This window comes from Mastigoproctus giganteus, chromosome 3 (genome assembly GCF_048544385.1).
Source record: "Mastigoproctus giganteus isolate SK-2022 chromosome 3, ASM4854438v1, whole genome shotgun sequence".
Taxonomy (NCBI): Eukaryota; Metazoa; Arthropoda; class Arachnida; order Uropygi; family Thelyphonidae; genus Mastigoproctus; species Mastigoproctus giganteus.
Genome location: NC_143577.1, coordinates 39055175 through 39077390, shown reverse-complemented (window position 1 = coordinate 39077390; position 22216 = coordinate 39055175). Strand labels below are relative to the sequence as shown.

The 22216-nt window shown below is 35.5% G+C and overlaps 1 protein-coding gene across 1 annotated transcript; it reads right to left on the bottom strand.

The window, feature by feature from the left end:
• Window positions 1-316: 316 nt before the first annotated feature.
• LOC150087893 (nose resistant to fluoxetine protein 6-like) lies at window positions 317-21603 on the bottom strand. The gene is made up of 15 exons (XM_090369955.1): window positions 21271-21603; window positions 18685-18923; window positions 17450-17564; window positions 14020-14113; window positions 11454-11551; window positions 11064-11234; window positions 9712-9805; window positions 9168-9251; window positions 8880-9045; window positions 6925-7004; window positions 3164-3286; window positions 2930-3050; window positions 2198-2384; window positions 1300-1442; window positions 317-587 (listed from the first exon to the last, which is right to left on the bottom strand). Exons 1-15 carry the CDS (start codon window positions 21575-21577, stop codon window positions 375-377), a joined length of 2235 nt encoding a protein of 744 aa, XP_090226081.1. The 5' UTR covers window positions 21578-21603; the 3' UTR covers window positions 317-374.
• Window positions 21604-22216: the final 613 nt, after the last annotated feature.

Sequence of the window (22216 nt, the reverse complement as noted above, 5' to 3'; positions counted from 1 at the left end):
ATAACTTTATATGAAGCATATAACTCGAAAAGCACCCATTTATAATAAAGCAACTGATTTAATTTTAATTACGATATTAATGTAACTTTAATTTCTAGAATCAAGAAGTTTATCTTAATCTTTTCCTTTAATTTTTAAGGAAAAAGAAAGGGCAGGGGGAGTTTAAGACATATATATTTAAAATTTGACTATATTAAATTTGTTGTTGAGAACATGTCCTTAACAAATTTTATTATTTGAAGTAATAAATATTGTATTACCTCTGATAACCTTTAATATTTCAAATCGTTTAGGAATATTTTTTTCAATAAATGTGTTAGAATATGAAATATTTATTTTCAAATACTATATACATTCGCGCGCACTATGTACAGTTAAACGACTTTACTGCTGTTGATATCCTTAAACGTTCCATTTACTTGTTCAAATCCGTTTTCTTCACTTTTCTTCGAAGATTCTAATATAGCCTTTTTCTTGCCTGGTGAGAACATAATCTTTTCTAATGCCATAAATGGGGATTCAAAGGAAAGCGTACCAAGATAAGACAACCCAAGAGTGACCATGACATGCCCGAAGAAAAGATACATCTATAAAGAAAAAAAAAAAGAATAAAACATATTCATAAAAATTTAATTCCTCAATGAATTTTATTATATCACTACGGTTTGTGGTATTTTTGTTTTTAATTTAATGAATGGAACACATCCTCTCAAATGTCATATACAACTGCCCTACAATTAATATCCGTTAATGGTCAGGTCTTTCCAACCACCACGTGTCAGATAACTATAAATATACTCGTAGGCCTTCGTAGGAGTTATTAAATTCGGTCTGCACGTGAAATTTCACTAAATGACCAGAAAAACTTCAAAGCTGATAGAATGTGATATGATAGCCCTGCAAAGAATTATCCGCTCGGAAATTAGGTCGACGTTGTCCCAGCACGCACACAGACCCCCGGTGAGACGGTTGAGACAATGTAAATTAATTGATATTAATTCTATTCAAATATTAATTCAGTTTAAACATGATTTTAGCTAAACGTGTCAGGGACTACCACCTGTCTGCGTTTGTTTCCTTGAAAGTATTCTCCCTCTGCACTGGGGCACCATTTCTAGTTGTTGAAGGAAACTGAAGCAGCCCTGAAAATGTTCTTGGAATAGTAATCAGATTATCTGTGGACTTTGAATAGTTTTAGCTTGGATATCTGGCTTAGTGATGACTTGTCATTATTCGCTTGAGAACTGGAAATAAAGTTTCATATATTTTTTGAAAGAGATAGATGAAATTAAAACTTACGTAGATAAAGTGGTGCGTATAAAGGTTCTCGTGCGTGAAAGCTGCTCTCGTGATCTGCACTGGTACAGAGAATAAATAAATCAGAAAAGTTAGACGTCCTAATGGAATAAATACTTTCCAGCTCAGAAAACTGTTTACAACCCCTAAAAGAGAAAATGGGAAAAAAAACAAATAACAATTTTAACTTGTATGTTTATGTTCACTTTTATTTTAATTAAATATTTTCATTCATAGTAATCTTTTTATATAACGTCAGGAAATGCACTTCGGTTATAAAAACTTAATGAATAAACAGGCTAGAGTAAAATTACCGCATAAAAGTCAACTGAAACAAGTTAACAGAGTTCATATATTTCTTACTGCTTTGGTTGAATTATTATGGTTAATGGCTGGCATACTGCATACCGAGAGTAATGGAACAAGTAAAATGAATTACACTGGGAAGACCTCTCATTTCTGACTGGAACAGACATCTGTTTGTAATGGTGTGGTGAACGGCGACAGTGGTTGTTGGAAATGGAAACTTAATTTAGTCGATATGAATAAATGAATTAGAGATGGATCCGTTTCGTGCAGTGGTCTATCGATGGACATACCGAAAAACCTCACAGATGATTAAAACTTAACATATATTTTAAAATATTAAAGACAGCGTTTATGCCAACTCGTGACTGTTAAAGAAATGTCTTCTTAATCTTTCATCCTTCTCTACATAGCAATTACACAATTGAACTTAATTTTGTTAAGCAATTAATACAAGAACTCAGGGATTACAATTTTACTCAAAAATTTCAACTTTTAACAAACTTACCGCTAGATAAATAAATTAACAATTAAGTTTATTTGATTAAGTACTAAGATTAAGTATTTATTTGTAAAATGAGAATAAACTTCTAACCTCCATATCCCATATGGCACGCAGTGACCACCCACGCAATGCAAGCTATCCAAACAACTTTATACGTAGCTGCATAAATGGAAGCGACTTCTGGAGATGGAAGATTACCACTGTTCCACTCTAGGATGCCAAACACCACGGTAGCTCCCATAGTAATACTAGTGATCCAAGCAAAAAGTTGTGTTAACTATAAAAAAAAGAACATAGACACATTAATCCGGATACCTTAAAGCCTTTTTGTATTTTAACAACCACTCAAATAACATGTTTATTATTTATCTTTAACACGAGACAAATAAATCTATTTTTAGTATTTTAGATCCTCCTAGAAATAACCTTTTTGTAGTATAATGTCTATAAATTGTTCACGTGATAATGAATCTCTATTAAATTTTTATTGCAATGGATATCTTAAATAGGTTTTCTGCGGTTGTGGCTGTGGGACATCAAATCTCCAGTGACTGTAAAGGGATGTTTTCAACGGGAATTCCAGAGAGAGATCCACATACGGAACAATCAGTGCTGCATCAGACAGGAGCAGGTAGGCATAGTGTATCTGCAGATAAAGTTTCGGGATTTCGGGAAGTGGTTAATCGAAGTCCTACAAAATCTATTGGATGGGCAAGCCCCTGTACAATACCGATTACAATAAACTTTTAATGCAGAGCGTCATAATCAGGTGAATAATTCCGAATTTCTTCTAGTATTAGGAACTTGGTTATTTGTACTTACTCTGCTAAAAGTGACATTTGGAGAGGTTGTGAGAAAATACCCCGTAGCTACACCAATGCAGTAAGAAGCCATGTGAGTGTACGGCATGAAATGCATGTGCGTCAGGACGTAATACATACTTCTGAAAGACATAAATTAGAATTTAGCTATATAAATTAAACAAAAAAAAATTGCGAACTACATTTTTAATAAAATATTCATATTTGTACTCTCATTAAAAAAGAGGATACTTACATTGGATCGGGAAATACTGTTAAGCCTGTTGGGGGTAGTTTGTACACGTAGTTCTGGAAGTATGTTCCGATCACGGATGACACCATCAACAGAAAGTTCACCCACAAAGTAATTTTTGGCCATCTGTACAGATTTATTTATTATTAATATTCAGGATACAGTCTGCAATACACCAAGATACAAATAATAACTTATTTATTTTGTGTGGGGTTAACAAAGTTACAATACAAAAGTAAGCGTTGTAGTATGGGATCTATGTGAATCTCTTGAATCCCTGATGTCATATATCAATGAGTAAATATCCTTTGCGAAATGAGAAGAGAGCTGCAAAAGTTCGGGAAATTGTGGCAAGAGATAGTTATTTGACAAGATGGATGGCTCCAGAACGATAGCCGATAAGCTGGATATGAATAAGGAGACGATTTGTCAAATTCTGAACGAAGATTTAGGGAAAAGGAAGGTCTGCGCAAAATTTGTGCTGCAGAGCTTCACGGATGAACAGATGCAACGAAGAGTCATCATGCGAAGACTTCATCAGACTTTTCAAGAAAATCCTAATTTCCTCGGCTGTATTGTAACCGGTGATAAGTGAAATGTGTTTCAGTATACTGAAACACATTTCACTCATCACCAGTGATGAGTGAAATGTCGATGCGTCAGAGCATGCAGTGGATTTCAAAATCATTACCAAGGCCCAAAACGTTTCGTTCACAGAAGTCCAGGATCAAGAAGATGCTGGTCATGTTTTTTCGAAAAACAGAGTGCGATTCACAAGGAATTTGTACCTGAAGAGGAGAGATTCAATGCTGCATTCTACGCATCAGTGCTTCAAAGACTATTGAAGTGCATTTCCCGGGTCTCAATTTCGAGAGAGAGTCAGCCGTTTGAATTTATTAAATACAATTTGTATGTTTAATATTCAGGATACATTCAGGATACTTGTTGCACGACAATTCCCCATGCCCATTCCGCACTTGTTGTGAACGCATTTTGACGAAATATGGCATTGTACGGATCGACCATCGAACCTATTCTTCCGATTTATCACCAGCGGACATCTTCCTCTTTCTCGAGGTGAAAACTTCCTTCAAAAGAAGAGATTTCAGGGCGTTGAGGGCATAAAGAAAAATGTAACCGTCTACCTGACCATCATCGCTTTGGATGGCTTCGCTGGTTCTTTTCTGAAACTTTTAGTACAGTGTAATAAGTACATTCAATAAGGTGGTGATTACTTTGAATAAAAATATTTTTGAGCTCCTTCACTTTATGTTGCAAAAAAGAGAAGAACAAACCAGATTGGACCTTCAAGTAATGGACGTTGGATAGTATTAGATATCCCAGCTGAAGTCGCAGATGAACTCAAGAGTTACTTTGCATCGATATTTACAGAAGAAAAACCATTTATGCCAATGAGAAATGGGAGTTAAGATGAAAAAAAAATGTAATTAATGATGTTGAAATTTCACATGTTTACTTAATCCAAAACATTTCGAGCCTATAGGTCAGTAAGGCTCCTAGGGTTGATGGCATATACCCTATAATCTTAAGGGAGGCGGCAAGTGAGTGCATTGAACCATTGAGACTAATTATGCGAGCATCACTGAACTAGGGAGTGATTCCGTTGGATTGGAAAAGTGCCAATGTATCTCCAATACATAAGGGCGGTTCTAAAAGTGAAGTGGGAAATTACCGGCTAGTTAGTCTAACTTCAGTAGTAGGGAAAATCATGGAGACATTGATCAAAGTTGGAATTCAGGATCATTTAGAGAGAAATGGAATTCTGAAGGATACTCAGAATGATTTTATAAAGGGAAACTCATGTTTAACTAATCTGGTCAGCTACTTTGACATGGTCACTCACGAGATGGACTTTTGGAATAATTTCGACATTGTTAATTTAGATTTCAGAAAGAAACATTTGATTGAGTCCCACATTGAGCGGTTACTTTATAAGCTGGAACAGGTTGGAATCACTGGGAAAATCTTTAGATGGATAGCTGGATGGCTCCAGGGCGGGAGGCAGAGGGTTGTGATAAATGGTTATTCCTCAGATTGGGTTGATGTAAGAAGTGGGGTTTCCCAAGGATCACATTAGGACCATTGTTTTTGTTTTTCATAAATGACATCGATGAAGGGATAGAGGGCCCGATGTTTAAATTTGCAGATGATGTAAAGATTGGTAGAGCAGTTAATGATCTAGATAGACTTCAGAGATGGTCAGAAAAATGGCAGCTATGCTTTAATCCAGCAAAGCGTAAAGTATTACACCTGGGGAACAGTAACCCCAAAATAACTTATAAACTTGGCGGAGTTGAACTAAAGCCGGTAGTGGAGGAAAGGGATTTGGGTGTTACGATACGGTCAGACTTTAAGTTCTCTGAGCATTGTAGACAGGTTGCAAGGAAGGCCCATGGTGTCCTATCGATGATCTACCGAACTTTTGCAATTAGAGATAGGGACATGATAATCCCATTATATAAAGCTCTTGTTAGACCACACTTGGAATACTGTGTTCAAGTATGGAGACTGCACCTAAAGAGAGACATTGTATTTCTTGAAAGGGTCGGGAGATGCGTAACTCACTGGTGAGTTCGGCAAAAGGGCGTCCTTATGAAGAAAGACTTCTAATATGTGGGTTGCAGAGTTTGGAAACTAGACATCTTAGAGGAGATTTGATTGAGGTGTTTAAGGCTCTGAGAGGCATCAGTAAAATGAATGAGGACGAAATTTTCAAGATTATAAATGATGATAGAACTAGGGGACATAAATTCAAGTTACGGGGGGAGATGTTTAGACTGGACTGCAGGGAGTTTTATTTTAACCAGCGAGTTATAAATTACTGGAATAAGTTACCTACATGGGTGGTAGAGGCTGACAGTTTGGGGAAATTCAAAGGTAAGCTGGATAATTACCTAATGGAGGAGGGAAACGCTTAGGTTGGTTTTCTCTGTTTGCATAGTAAAAATCATTTGCTTTTACACGTTTACTTTTTCAATGCACAAGTTGCATTAACTAACTTGTTATAACCAGAATTTAACTATCTTACCTTCCAGAGAGTTGCCTAAGGTAATGATTCTCAAATTGGGTAAAAAAAAAAAAAAAAAAAAAGGTAACGTGCAGCCATTATCAACCCACTGCAGGATGGAAGCCTCCTCAACAATTCATGCTGAGGGAAATGGACCATAATCTGCCACGCTGGTCCAATGCGGGTTGACAGATCGATGCGTATCAAAATAAACAGCCACTTGCGTGATAGCCTGGAGCTTATAATAATATACTGTACTGAGGGCTTCAAGGGCATAGTTCACTTAGGGGCACTCCCCATATTATTTTAAAAATCACATTATAAAAGTTTAAGGCCAAAGTGTTTCGCATCCGGTGCAAAATACGAATCTTCAAACAAAACGTCTTAATACGGTACTTTGTAATCCTTCCGAATTTCTGAGACTGCTCGAAAGATTTTTTCAAACATAATAAATAACAGTATTCTTTTATCCTGCATGAATACATTTTTACTTCATTTTAACTGGCAGATGCATTTATGAGTGTTCAAACACCCATACTTTAGTGATGGAACTAATCGAACGATATTCATAAATCAAATTGGAAATTGTACCCAGCAAACCTTACATTTTTATTTGAGAATTATTACCGTAAAAGAATATCAGAAAAATTGCTGATACTCTCCAAACTGCGCACTAACACATATTTTAGAAAAGTCTTATTTTGACATTGAAAAGTTAAAAAAAGGAATTACTTACCGTGGAAGAGGAATGAGCAGAAACAAAAATAAGATGTACAGTTGCATATCTACAGCCAGATACCAAGAATGGAGCAGGCACTACAAAGAGAAATAAATAAATAATTAATAAAATACCATACCAGTATCAACATCGCAGCTGCACAGTATTGTCTTCCCTAGGGACATGGAGTCAGTGTATTTGATATCTCAGTCGGTTTGCCTGTTTTGCTTTTGTCGTTTTGTCGGTTTGCCTGATTACTAATCTATCACTCCCTTCAGCTCTCAAAGGACGGAAAGATAGACAGTGTGAAGGCAATAGGTGTTTTATGCATAATCGAATGTGCCTAAAAGCTAATAAAAGATTATAGTTTTTTACATTATATTCTTTGTTGGAAAGTTCAAACTAGTCTGATCTTTAAAGATGTCGGTGTGTTGCGAGATTCAAAATTTGTGAACAGAATAACTAGTTTTAAAGGTAAAGACCGTGGCGTTCATAAAGTGAATGGAATCGATTTTTATTGTATACAATGGGTTAGACTTGATTATTATCAGTACTCATAATATGCATGTTGAATTTGTCATACGACTGAAGTACAACCCACAGTTTGTGCAATAGACTTAACGATAATCGAGTTCCTTCCCTCTAAGAATATAATTATATTCTTAGAGGGAAGATTCCAGCATCATGGAAAGGAAATCCTAACGACTTTTCTAAAATGGCTGTGACTTCACAACAGTTGTAAAACAATCAGTTATTTCAAGCGCAGTTTGAAACAGGCTAAGAATAGAAAACTTGCTTCTTGTCCAACCAACTGATAGTCGATCCTCCTGGTCTCTTGAAAAACTACAGGTCACGACTTCTATCCTATGCCACCTCTGTCGCAACCTAATGGATCTATTGCATCCTCAGCTAAGGATAAAGTCGACTTACGCATCATCCTAATTTTCTCGTAACTCTTGTATAGATGACCTTGATGAATTTTCTGCCATGCCAAACACACTCCACCCAACGCCTCCTGTGGTTTCCAACAGAAGGATGTTAGAAGAATTCTGAAAAATCTTGATGCCAAATAATCTCCTAGTCCTGATGGCATTTATACACTTCTTCCCAAAAGCAATACTCCTAAGTTTGCTTCTGTTCTGTATCGCTTTTTTTGTACCCTATTATTCCACTGTTTTTATCTTCTGCATATAAATTTGATTACACACAGCGAAATCCCTAATGAGGATTAAAAATCCTTCTCTTTCAATGTTATTCCATTTGATTTATCTCTGCCGTTTCCAAAATAATGAAATTTCTGAAAGTAATGAAGAAATTCATGAACTCTAAACTCAAATCATCTTGAAACCTTCCATCAGATCGATGACTGCTAATATGGTTACCGTCAGCGTCGACCTACTGGTGGCACTGTATATTTACTTATGTTACTCATTGGACAAATTCGATGGAAACGTTTGGTGAAATTCAAGGAGTTTCTCATGAAATTTCAAGGTTCTATGCTTTTGCCCAAATATCGAAGGTCATTACCCTATTGGTAATGACCTTCTGCCGATGCTTCGAAAATCTATCTAGTTTTACTGATGATAGCGCAACACTTTCCAGCTTCCAATTTGGGGAACCTTATCCTGTAAAACAGGCTTCAACTTCTCAAATACCCATCACTAATTCCTTAAGTACCAATCTCCAGATGATTTTTCAGTGCAACAAAATAAAATTTTTTCCTGCCTTATTTCTCGCATAGTCTACCGATCCTTAGCTTGTCTTGATGACATTCAGATTTCTAGACAAGATCATATATCCCGTTAGAGATCACACCGACTTCTCATTTCTCTCTTGGTATACGCGCAACACAAATATTGCTTCTTGTGTATCTAAAAGAATTGGGTTTTCTACCGGTCCCCGCTCGTTTGGGTTAGACAAAACCTGTTGTAGATATATACGTAAGTATGTATGCCTCTTTGAGGCCAACTCACCATTTCATCAGCTCCGAAGAAGTTATGGATGAAAAGAAGATTTCTCCACCAGAACTTCCTGCATTTGTCTATTTCTGGATCAAGAACCAAATGCCAGACTGGACCGCTTCCCATTAAAGGTATGATGAACATTATGGCAATCACCATCATCAAGGAGGGAGTTATTCTGTAAATGAACAAAGTAAATAAAATCAATTGAAAAAAAACGTATTTTAATATTTAACAGAAGATTTCAGATTATGAACATGTGGACGTTGAAGGAATCTTTACTATCCTATAAAAGCGTACCTCCAGACTCGACGGAATATGAAGAGTGGAATGTTGATCGATACTTCTTTGTTTCTCATTCTCCAATAGGCCAGTAAGACACCACTGAAAGTAGAAAAAATGCTTCATCAGGAGCACTGATATTATTTTTTTACAGAAACAAACACATTCAGAGTTATTAAATATAAAGCATCTCTCGGTACGATAAGAAAAATGTCTCGCGCTAATAGACAGTCCTCTGAAACGATCTTAGATCTCACAAGATTCTTTTTTCATACATAATAGTTACATAGTAAGTAAAGGATCCTGCTCCTGAAGTCCCAGAGCAGTACGCATGACTGTAAAACCTTTAATAAAAATTGAAAAATTATATTAAAAAAATATTGGATTTTCTAAATAAGAACTGTTTTGGATTCAGTCCTGATATGCGAATTTTACTAAGAAAACATTTGGTATAACAGTTTCTTACCTTTCATTCAGATAAAAAAAATTATTCGGAAATTACTGATGGTCATTAATGAATCAAAAATGAAATATCATACAAGAAAATTATGAAATTTTTTACCTCATGAAGATAAAATTTTCCACAGCCACAAAACTATTATTTGGAAGTTGGAATCCAATTTCTTGAACTATATTTTGGATATTTCTTCCTTGAGCTATTCACCAGAACATTTCAAAAATAAATAAGAAAGAAAAAAAAGGAAATATATTAGGGAATCAATTCTATAAACAGTGTCAATCATTTTTAATATGGAAATGGCTATTAGTAAAAGATAAGCTGCTATTTCGATCTACATATCATAAAGTAAGATGCGAGAGATGAAGCCAGGATTAGATGGACAAAGTAAGAAAGAAAAAAAACATATTTATTTACTAAATATGGCTGTGAATCATCACGCTAAATTTATGTCATAATCACAGACTGTTGTTATGCAAGTACTGGAAAAGTTTTCTGGGATTCAGACTCTTTTAGACAATTAGCTTTCCAACTCAGAAGAATACAATAATTGTCACGAGCTAGAACAAACTATTTAAATTTCGTTTTGCTAATATAGGTTGTGTTTTTTAATACATATACAGTAAACTTTGTAAAATCAGGCATGTTACAATCCAATTTATTCGTTTTTTGCGTACAGCAGAAATTAACTTTCCTTTGAAACGAATTGCACTGGTATTGCACAACTTTCAAACAGATGGCCTCTCCAAAAGAGTTTAAAAGATAAGACAGCTATTGCAGCCTGTTTCAGGACTAACTGGTCTCTTATCACATAGCAAGTGACCTCTAGTGACATCTGGTCTCCACGCACACACGCAAACACTCCTTAATTACCCTGTTCTCTAGGATCACCCTTCTATATTCCCATATATTAAATTCATTGGAAATTTTGTCTATCAAAAGTGATATTGTTATGGATTTTACAGAAGAACGTGTCACGGCCCAGGATGCAAAAGTACCTCCACTTGCTACCAATTATATCCTATTCCTATTCATATTCAGTGGACGATGACTTATTCCATTGGACTTTCTAACTTTGATTAATAGGTGTTAAAGGAACTTGTAATGTCATTATTAATTCTGAATGCCATCGACATTGGAATATCAATGACTCAGTGGGATGCGTTTGTCCCACATTTACGTTCATGAGGCCTCTAGAAATAGTGTACCAGGGCACAAGTAGCAATGGGTAAATAGGTGAAGGCTACCCAAGCACAGTTATGGCCATATCTGCACTCTGTGTACCTAATTTATGTTGCAGTCGATGGCACGAAATTGGTCTATAATCGCTACAATCCATAACAAGTTTTTACTATTTATTTTACCTTCGATTTTTTTAATTAATGGTAAAATATTGATATTATTCTTAGAAACAAAATAAAATAGAAACATTATATACATAGGGATTGCCCACTTACCTTGCGATCGCCAATAAGTGAAAAGATAGGTGTGGCTAATGATCACCCAGGTCACCGATAAAAATCGCAAGCCGTGGAAAGAAGTCAGAGTATTTGGAGGAAGATCTGTGTTGAAAAGTCTTGCAGAATTCCTATATATTGAAAAGCATAGAAAGATTCGAACAGCGATACCTAATTACAAAAATAAAGATTGATTAGATCATTCTAATGGAAATTTTTAAAAGAATTAATTTTATAGATATGGACTTAAGTTATTTTGTATTGTTTGTAATTCGGTGATCTTTGCTGTTTTTACTTTTAATTCGGTACAATAACTCACGTTGAATTATTTCAGATTTTATCTATTAAATAAAATGTGTCCAGAAAGGCTCAAACCGTAAAAAACCTTACCTTCTCGAACTTTCAAACCACAACCCGGAAAGAGTACAAACATGGCTTCGAGAAGAGTCCCAGTAACCACCATTAAACCGAAGACAGCCATAATACTTCTAATTTGGAATAGAAAATTTCGGATGTTTTAGCAGTGCATTATCAAAAAAGAAATAATATTGTGCTGTTGTTTCGTGTTATCTAAACTGCTCAATATTAAATTTCAAAATTTATAACTGTGTGGTTTTTAAAATAGTTATATAATTTTATTGTTTTTCCTTTAATTGGTTTAAAGCATTTTAATAAATTGGATTACATTTTTTTCTTTATTTTATCAGCCTGTATAATCAGAATTATGGAGACTAAGTATTTCGGATTATCGAGACTGTAAGTATTTCGGATTATCGAACCTTCACGTAAACCACAAATGGAAGTATGGTATTTCTTTATCGTTGATAATATAGATTAATGTCTCTCAGTTTATCCGGAGTAAGGCAGTAATTATGGCTTTTCTTGCTTCCCCTTTTCTAGCCACAGAAACATGACGTCCATCATATTGTCATTTTTGAACTGATGCGACGTGCTGTTGAATATACATAGACGATGACTCCATTGCTTACTGGTGCGTGAGTTCCGTCTGGTGTAATATGACTCCTTCGCATTTTTTATTCCGTAAATGACTAGTATCTTGTCAGCCTTCGCACTAACCTTGAGTGGATGACCTTTGCCACTGAAACACTTCCGCTTTCTTCAAGGTAGACAACACAGATTCATGTGGTGGGGGTGAGAATCAGTTCCTTCAAGACCTCAAGTCCGCGTGAGTACTCGGACGAACGAAATTACTGTAAGGAGTAAAGTTATCTCTCTACACATTAAAAAAACATATATATTCGAACCAATGGGAGATGAGGGCGTGGCAATTACGTCACTAAAAATGCGCGGGAAAATAATTACATAGGTCATTTCTTGATTAGATTTCGATCAGTGCGTTATAATGTTATTATTATACTAATAATAACAAAACTACACAAATATTTACAAAAAACTAAAATATTTACATCATACCTCTACTATATAGGGACAATAGGTCCCTTCATCAGCTGACATTAATAACGTTACAATGGAACATCAAATGATCCTGGGCGTGGTAATGTATTAGACAGTGAAGCACGTGCACGAGATTGGTGAAGGTTAAATGGAAGGAACACAAATGGGTTACTGGGCAGAATCAGACACTTGCTGTTCACAATGTAGAGCGCGTACGTTTGGGACGCATGCCAATGTTCGGCGCATTGCAAGACAACTGCCTCCATAACGTTCACCAACCCGTGCAAGTGCTTCACTCTCTAATACATGACCATGCCCGGCATCATTTGATGTGCCATTATAACGTGTTTTATATATTGATGTCAGCTGATGAAGGGAACCGATAGTTTGTATATTTGTAAATAGTTTAGTATTTTGTAAATATTTGTATAGTTTGTAAATATTCCATCAACGCTTCTCGGACAACGGAGAAGCGTTGATAGAGCGAGCTAAAAGAGTGAAAAGGACTGATGTGTTGGAAAAGATGTTTAAAACCTTTTACGAAGTGTAGAAATCTGGCGAAGACAAAGAAGTGAGTTGGCATTAAGAAGGGGGTTGGCAAGTGAAGCGAGCAGGGTGCGGAGCCCCCTAGTTATTATTTTTTTTTATATTTATATGCTCCTTGGTACGAGTCTATTATCGAAAAATCTCAGTTTCTGATAAACGTGGACTTCGTAATGAAGTCCACAGAAACTAAAACGTTTCCTTTTATTTTACTGCAGTTACTCGGAATTCTTTGTAATTATGCATAACTGCTAATTGCAGCATAGACCAATATACAAGGTTTGATCCAAAGCTCAAACGCATAGACGTAGCTAAAGTATTGTATATTTTGAGCATGCGCATAAATAAAGCTGTAACTACTTACCCTGCAGTCTAGAGGAAAGCTATTTTTAGCGAAAATTTGTTATTTAGGTGTGTTAGCATATACATGTACGGTATATGTGTAACGCGTCATTTTCTTCACCATGTAAATCTGTCTGTTCGTCCGTCCGTCCGCATGTAATAAATCCACTCCCAATGGAAAGGCTTTCATGAAATTTTATACTTATCTTTATTATAACGATTTATTGAGCTTTTCGAAATTTTATTAAAGTCGATACAATAAACATCCGGCAATTATTATTATTTTTTTTTCATACATTATCACATAGCCTATCTATATACCATATATTGTAGCTGAAGCATTGTATATTATGTTTGTTGGTGTGTGTGCTGATTTGGAGGAATGAAAGAGCACTATGGCGGATGCGAGGCAATCACAAAAGCACACTTGCAAACATGATTTGATCGGTGGCAAGCTCGATGGAACAAGTGTGTGGCTGCAGAAGGAAATTATATTGTAGAATAATAACAATGCAAATATTTATCATTGAATAAAGTTAATTTTTTTGCAACATCCACCGACCTTTCTGATCAAACCTTGTATCTTCTCTCGATAACCGATATTATACAGTACAGCAATAAAGAAACATAAAATGATTAGCAAAAATGTACTTACATTACTGCTATTTGTTCATTGGAAAATCGTTTTGGTTGTTTCGTATCGCATCGAGCTACAGACGTTTGTACTACCCAACCCACAAGCTTTGGAACTAGAAAAAAAATAATAAATAAAATAATAATAAATAATAGTTTATGTTGCCATACGGCACTTAACATTTAAAGTCGAATAACTCTCAAATGTAATTGCATTTCAAATATTCAAACTTTGCTGATATAAACCAACCAGAAATTGAAACACATTTTAGAAATTTTTAGGAATTTTGGAAATACATTCTACAATTTTAAAAATATTTTTCTAGTTATTCAGAAAATAATAATTCAAATAGGAATTGATAATACTGATGTTATTTTAATTAATAGTTTTTATTAAATAGCATAAATTCAGAATAGATGTTTCAAAAACTATACTTTGCGACATCATTGTGAGTCAACGTTGAGTCTATAGAAGATCCTATTTACCTACACTGCGCTGCCACTTTATTAGGTACACCTACCTAGTAGCGTGTTGAATCTCCTTTAGCCTTCAAAACAGCCTGAATTCGTCTAGGCATGGATTGAACAAGATGCTGAAAACGTTGTGTAGGAATGGAGTACCATGCAGACATGAGTGTGCCGCGCAGTTCCTTGAGATTCGACGGAGGAGGAGGTCTGCAGCGAACAGCCCTTTCCTGCTCATCCCAAATATGTTTAATAGGATTGAAATCTAGGGACTGCAGTAAAGAAAAGTCATTGTCATGTTCCTGGAACTATTTCATAGTGATTCGGGCTTTGTGCACCGGCGCATTATCCTGCTGGAAGTAACCATCTGACTGAGGATAAACTGTCAACATGAACGGATGAACTTGGTCAGCAACGATGTTTAGGTACAATGTGGCATTCAGACGTGAATCTATGGGTATCAATGGATCCAACGTGTGCCAAGAAAACATTCCCCACACCATAACGCTTCCCCCATGGATTCATGTTGTTTTCTCCAAATTCTGAGCCTTCCATCAACATGATGCACCATGAACTTCGATTCGTCATACCAAGCAACTGTTTTCCAATCCTCGATAGTCCAGTGCTGGTGTTGCTGTGCCCACAGGTTTCATGCTCTCTTGTTCATCATTGATAACAAAGGTAGCTATGTGGCCGTCGCCTGTTGTAGTCCATTCGCGACAAAGTGCGACTAGTGGTCCGTTGCGATATTTTGTTCTGCGCACCAAGTTGTATTCTGACGTGATGTGCGACATTGTGGCCCATCTATTTGCTTGCACAATTCTCGCCATCCTCCTCTGACCTCTCTCATCAACAAGCGATTTTCTTCCACAGGAGTCCCGTTGAGAGGATGTTTTCTGTTCGTTTCACCATTCTCGATATACACTTGAAACTGTGGTGCGTGAAAAGTTGAGGAGAACTGCTGTTTCAGAGATGCTTTGTCCAGCACACCTTACACCTACTATCATGCCACGTTCGAAGTCCATTAGATCACTCCTTTTCCCCATTCTTGCTACGGTTTGTACGCTTAACTGATACTAGAAAGGTTTTTCTGCTGCATTTATATCCACAACTGTGGTCATGTGACTTGTAACGTTGTGGAACAAACCATTTGTGTGAACAGAAGGGGTGTACCTAAAAAGTGGGAGCACAGTGTAGCTCAAAATGTATTAATGCGCACGGAAGACTATTTTTGAGGTGAAAAGTAGACCGTTCAGAACTGTTTGATCGGATTTTTCAAAGGAAAGTGTACGGCAGTGTACATAAATTTAATTATTTATGTACAGTGTGTATAAGTTATTATTTTTACAATGGCTCAAATCATATGTTTCGCTTAATGCGATAATTTAGCACCTTTAGTGAAAACTGAACACGTTGCAATTCGAAGAACTAGTCGCCATATTAAAAATGCGCAGAAGCTTATTACGCATTCATAATTTCTATAATTTTTGCTCATGCTGTTTGCAAAATTTGATTTTTCGTATGATATTGTTTATTCCAAATCGTCTCAGCAGATACAAAATCTCTTATAACTATATTTTTGTGCTTAGTGACACAACTGAACCGAACCTCTCCTACATACGTATTAATATTGTTTTGATGATTTTTTTTTTTATAATAATAGAATTTTGAAAGCAGATGAGTCCTTATTGGTCAATGCTTTTCAGCAATTGAATAGAATATGCTTCTTTCCTCTAAAAAACTGTATATGAAATATTTTATGAGTTGTTATGGCTTAAGTATGAATTCTATAGACTAATTATTATCATTAAATAAAATAATATAAAGTAAAATATATAATAATAATTACAAATAATAAAAAATCAAAATTATGGACTATTTTTCTTAATAATAATTATTAATAGTTATTTTAACTCCACACCACTCAAAACTAAAAACGAAACAGTGTATAACATATGCTGCACATGCGCATGTGTAGGCTTTTTTGTGATATGTATAAAAAGTTTTTGCCAGCATGATTTGCGTTCTCCTTATGATTGCATTTTGAAAGGGAGTTTTTCACACTTTTTATTTTCAACAAATACATATACAGCAGAACCCTGTACTAGGTTTGCTTTCTTAATTCCCAATTTCCACTCTATATATATGAGCGGTTCTCAAACTATGAATCACGACGCCCTGGGAAGGCGCCATAATTTACCAGGGGCGTCGCGGACGATGTAATAGTTTATGTAAGATTTCCATGGCAAATATTAAAAATATATTAAGAACGATTTTTCTTACTATTAAATATCTACTACTATTTGATCTGTATTATTAATTAAAATAATTAGAGAAAATATTTGGGGTATTTTTGGCGAAGAGAACGCATCAACACGTATTAATAATTACTGTATTAACATATTAAAAATAAGAAATTGCACAATTATAGATATTTTACTTCAAAGGAGGCTTAGAAATTTAGAAATAGAAAGTTATTATCGCAACTTTTGAAATAGAAAGTTGTTAAAAAAATTTTTTTGAGTAAATCACGTGTTTAGAAATGATTATTTCCTATAAAAATCATTCAGATCGACACGTCTAAAGTCAGACTGGAATAACGCAAATAGCCAGCAACAAACACAAGAAATATTTCGGGTAGAAGAACTAGAGAGAGACGCGATTTCAAATGAAAAACTAACAAGAACGGTGGCGCTGTACCTGCTGGGTGTAAAAAAAATCTATAACTCTGGGAACACAATTCAAAAGCTAAAATTTGCATTTAGAAGCTACAGAAAGTCACAAATTTTTATTGCCAACCAACAATTAACGCGGGCTCCCTATTTTAGAGATGTACCTCACAGGTGTAGCGCCACCACTGCCGGCTTAAATTTAAAATCATGTAAGAACATGTTTGTATATCACTTAAACCATACTGGATTAGTAATGTAGAAATCTTAGAAGTAAGTAGTTAACAAAGAGAGAAGAGCTAAGAAGTAGTTACTCACTCTGCTGTCCTATTTTAAAGACATCATCATTATTGCAACTGCTTGGTAAACACATACCGAGACGAATGGAAAGAAAGTTAAATATCTGTGCTGCTCTAATCATGTCATATGAAACCTATGGAGAGAAAATCGTGTCTTGGTTTAAATATAAAATTGTAAAAGATTAATAGACACAGCTTCCATCTAAATTCAGTTTTCCATACAATACTTATTGATGGATTACTCAAGTGAAACAAAATGTAATAAAATACATTCGGCTATTTAAAATTAAATTCTCTTGACTATATATTTTGCTTTTATCTAAAGAATAATGAATAATAACGAATACCTACGTTGAATTACAACTACACCAATCTTTTAATTTGATAAATTTCAACATAAAATAAGTAAATAAATAAATCAGTTTTATGTTAATACTCCGGGACGACCCGAATGGGTTCACAAGATCCAAAGAATACAAAAACAGCACCGTATTTAGTAGTCATAGGCTTGAATCCCGGTTACTCAAAGTACATGTACTTATGTACTCTTTGACCCTGACCACTTGGTGACTGCAGCAGTTAAAAAAGTCATTAGAATCCAGTTCCGGATGGGTACCATATAAGTAGCAAAAGATATTGAAATTATTTATGAAAGTGGTTGTTTATTAAAGTTTCGAAAACAGGTTTTTATTTAAATAAGGAGTTTTGCAAAAGTCGGGACTTGAGTAATGTGCTATTGTTTTGCATTTTTTAAAATTTTGTACTGAAACAAAGAAGAATGATACATGTATAAAACGTCAGTGGAATAATAATAATAATTAATAGAGGCCAGGAAAAGAAGCAGCTGTTTCAAAAAAGATACACATTAATGGGTTTCCTTGTCAGTTTAAGCTGCTTTATTGAACCTTTCTTTGAAGAACATGACAAGAAAATTGTTTCAAGTCTTGAAATGGTGAATGCAAGTAGTTAAAATGTGCATCAAGATTTCGACCTTCACACGTTTCCTTTTTACTTTCGAAATATGCTAATGCATTTCTTATAATACTCCTAGACATCCATTAACTCAAATTGGAAAATGGATAATAAGCTCAGACTTTCCAACTTTAAAAATTACCTGGAGTCTTTTCTGATTAATTAATATATCTAAATTAATATGTACATTAAGAGGTTAAATATTTCTTTAATATCAGCTGAACACGCTGATTTGTTAATACGCAGGTTTTATAAATTTTGTCTCTCCAAGTTGATACTTACAGTGTCATTGTCGGCTATACTTTCTAGTTCTGCTGGAAAATCAAATAAAGTTGTGAAAAGTTTTCTAGGTGGAGTAGCGGGAAAGATGTCAAGGGTACAGTATTGTCCTCGGAAGTTTTCCTTTTCTTGACCACCTACTTTATCTTTGACTACGATGTTTACACATTCTTCGTACGATCCAGTTGCAGAGAATACTGCGTACAGAAATCCAGATGGTGGCTTTCCCCAAGCATCTAACACTAAAATAAAAAATGAAAAGACACGCTGTGTAATTAGATATAAAACACAAGTAGAAATGAGCCTTCATAAATTTTCAATCAGTTGATTATTAAAGTCTTTTGTCTTAATTACCAAAGTGCCTGGGTTTTGCAGCCCTTGTCCTAAGACCTTAAGTGCATAGCTGGTTTTTGGAGCCCTTCTATATCGGGTCCCAGGTGTGTCGCGTCCAATGCACTCTCCTTTTTGCACAGTTCTTAATGGATCGGCTGAAGGTTGCAAAGTCTAAGAATAAGCAACTTTTTGATATGGACACCAGAATTAAAGGAACCTTATGAAGAACGTTGCTATTTTTATGGAAGGCTCTTTAAGTTTATAATTGATACCATAGCTAGATTGTTGGTTGTGAAGTAAGAAGAAATTTGTTGATCCACAGACCACAAAGAATAAGAATAAATGAACAACTTTGGGATGTTATTTTCTTTCTTATTCTGCTGAAGCTGAAGAAGTGACTAGTACCATGGCGAGTTGAGGGTTGGGAAGCCGGAAGAAACTAGTTGATACAGAAAGCAGTAATAAAAACACTTCAAATTTTCAAATTGTCTATACTGAGCTACTGTAACCATTTTGAAATGAATTATAGGGAACACGTAGCGTTTAAGTTTCTATAAAAGAGTGTACTAGCATCATTCATTGTAATACTTTTATTAAATGTGAAAAAAAGTATACATCAAGTTAGGTGTGAGTGTGTTAAGGGCCAAAGAAACAAAAGCTATGAGACATCAGTATATTGTGTCTCTAATTGCGTGTGTTCTTCATTATGTTGCTATTCGCTGGACGAACTCAGGGTTTTTCCACCCTGAGTTCCAAGGATAGAGATTATAACCACTGTGCTATCCGTGAAGGCTTAGAAAGAGTAGGAAAGCGTACTGAGCGAAGCCATAAGAGGAGTGTTATTTTAATAGGTAAATAAGATGATTTGAAACTTACTTTGAAAGGACCAACGTTTCATTTTCCGCAAGCCATTTATTAATTTTATGAGACTGCCCGTGCACTCCTGGGACAATTCCATTTCGTATGCCGTCCTTACCAGTTGTGGAAGGTACGTCTTTATCATGTTGTTAACTATTACACGGCTGTTGTTGAATGCCTGTATCCAGTCATTTCTTAAGTCAGCTATAAGTGGAGGCCATTCTGTATTCCCAACGTGTCTGTCCGTACTGGCATTGTAAATATTGGCCGAGGCACACTGTAGTAATAACAGTAATCCCCACACTAATACTGTCATCCCCTTGCCGATGGATACACTCGAAAAAAGGAGAAAGCTCTTGCGATTCAACTAGAATATCTTTTGTGTGCAAGACAAAAGAACTTTTTAAGGATTTCGACAAGTATCAGAATATTTTGGAGCGAATTATAATTAGAATGACCGGACGTCATTTTCGGAGAACGTGATTACACATAGAAAAGGAAAGAAAGTAAAAATACTGAGGTAATTGTCATCTTTAGAATGAAAAATAGCTGTATATTTCCTTTTCTGTTGGTAATCATGTTCATTAGTGTTCATCAAAGCGTAATGTTAAGGACATATTTAAGAAACCTTGAGTACTTCATGGATCTCATCTACATCTACATCATAACTCATCTACTCTACATCTCAGCCTGAGTCTGACCACTGTACCAATAGAAGAATTGGAGAATTTTGATTTCGCAAGCCAATCAAGTTGGCCAAATATTCAAACTCAGTGTTTGAATATTTGGCCAACTTGATTGGCTTGATCTAGTCTACATCTCAGCCTGAGTCTGACCACTGTACCATTAGAAGAATTGGAGAATTTTGATTTCACAAGCCAAACAGGTTGGCCAAATATTCAAACTCAGTGTACCTTCCTACTTTGGCATATTCAATCCTAAATGCGTATCATAAACACTACAGTTAGACGCTGGCCAAAGAGGATGCAATTTTGGATTTATTCACTTCGTCGTACCGGCCAAAGATTTTGAATGCCTTCAAATATGGGACAACATCTCAAGCTGCGTAGCATCTGCATCTGGACATTTCTTGAAGAGAAGAACAGAATTTCCATTTACCAGACTTACTACAAACATTCATTGATCTACTCTGCAAAAATATCTATATGTTTGGGAATTATGGAGGAAAGAAACAGTCCTTCGTGTACCAATACCAATTATTCGTAAATTATTTTAAGATTTAAAGAAATGTTTTTAAACTTCAGTTGAGTTGCGAATTTTTGGTCATTCGGAAAAAGTATTTTAATTTAAAATTGTTGAATTCATTTAAATTTAAAACTTATTTAAATAAATGTGAATGAAAATGATTATTAATGTATTAAAACCCTACAAACTTACTTTGATAGGCCCAAAGTTTCATCTTCCTCAAGTCATTTATCAATTTCATGAGACTTCCCATGCACTTCTCTGACAGTTCCATTTCATATGTAGCCCTTACTAACTGAGGGAGGTACGATTTGATCATGCTGTTGATCCCAACACGGGTGTTATTTAACATTTCAATCCACGCATTCCTTACTCGTTGCATCTCAGATGGAAGCGCTGTACTGGCAGGAATATTTTCCATTGCTTCGCTTTCATTTCCTCCTTTGACACAAGCACACTGGAATAATAATCCGACCGAAAATATCGCCAGTAGCAACATCTCTTTACAAAGGAAACAGCTCTTTCGCGGCTACCTTTGAATCCACTTGCTTTCCGAACAGGTTTATGTTTTATAGGGAAAGAACCCAGTTAAACTTGAGGTGGTGACCTTTCATTTGGCATGTCCAACAGTGGCGTTGATGTTTTTAATAACTCAGTTTCGTTAGCCTTGTACGATAACTTCCTTGTAGAAGCAGTCAGCCTTCGTCAAACGAAAATAAAATACAGACGCTCACCACCACTACCCCTCCTATTAACACCTGTGATGATATTGTGTTATATTCGAAAAGTGATATGCAGCCTTCTTCCAACTTCATACTCCAGAACGTGCCTTTGTCTTCGTGTTTAAATTAAGTTTCTACGAAGTTGACAGAATAATTTCGGAGTGAATACTGATACCAATATTTTAACTTTATTTATTTGTTTGATCTCCATTATCCGAACCTCGATTATCCGAAAAGCTAACATAACGCCGCCTATACGAAGTTGTTATAGCAGTTTATTTTATCTCAATTTAAATATTTCACAAGAAAGGGTTTAACTTACGCTGATTGACGGTTGAACATGGTTTAAAAATATCAGATCGTTAAAGCTAAAAGTGTAGGGATTGTGTTCGCTTTCAAGAACCCCGAAGTAAGTA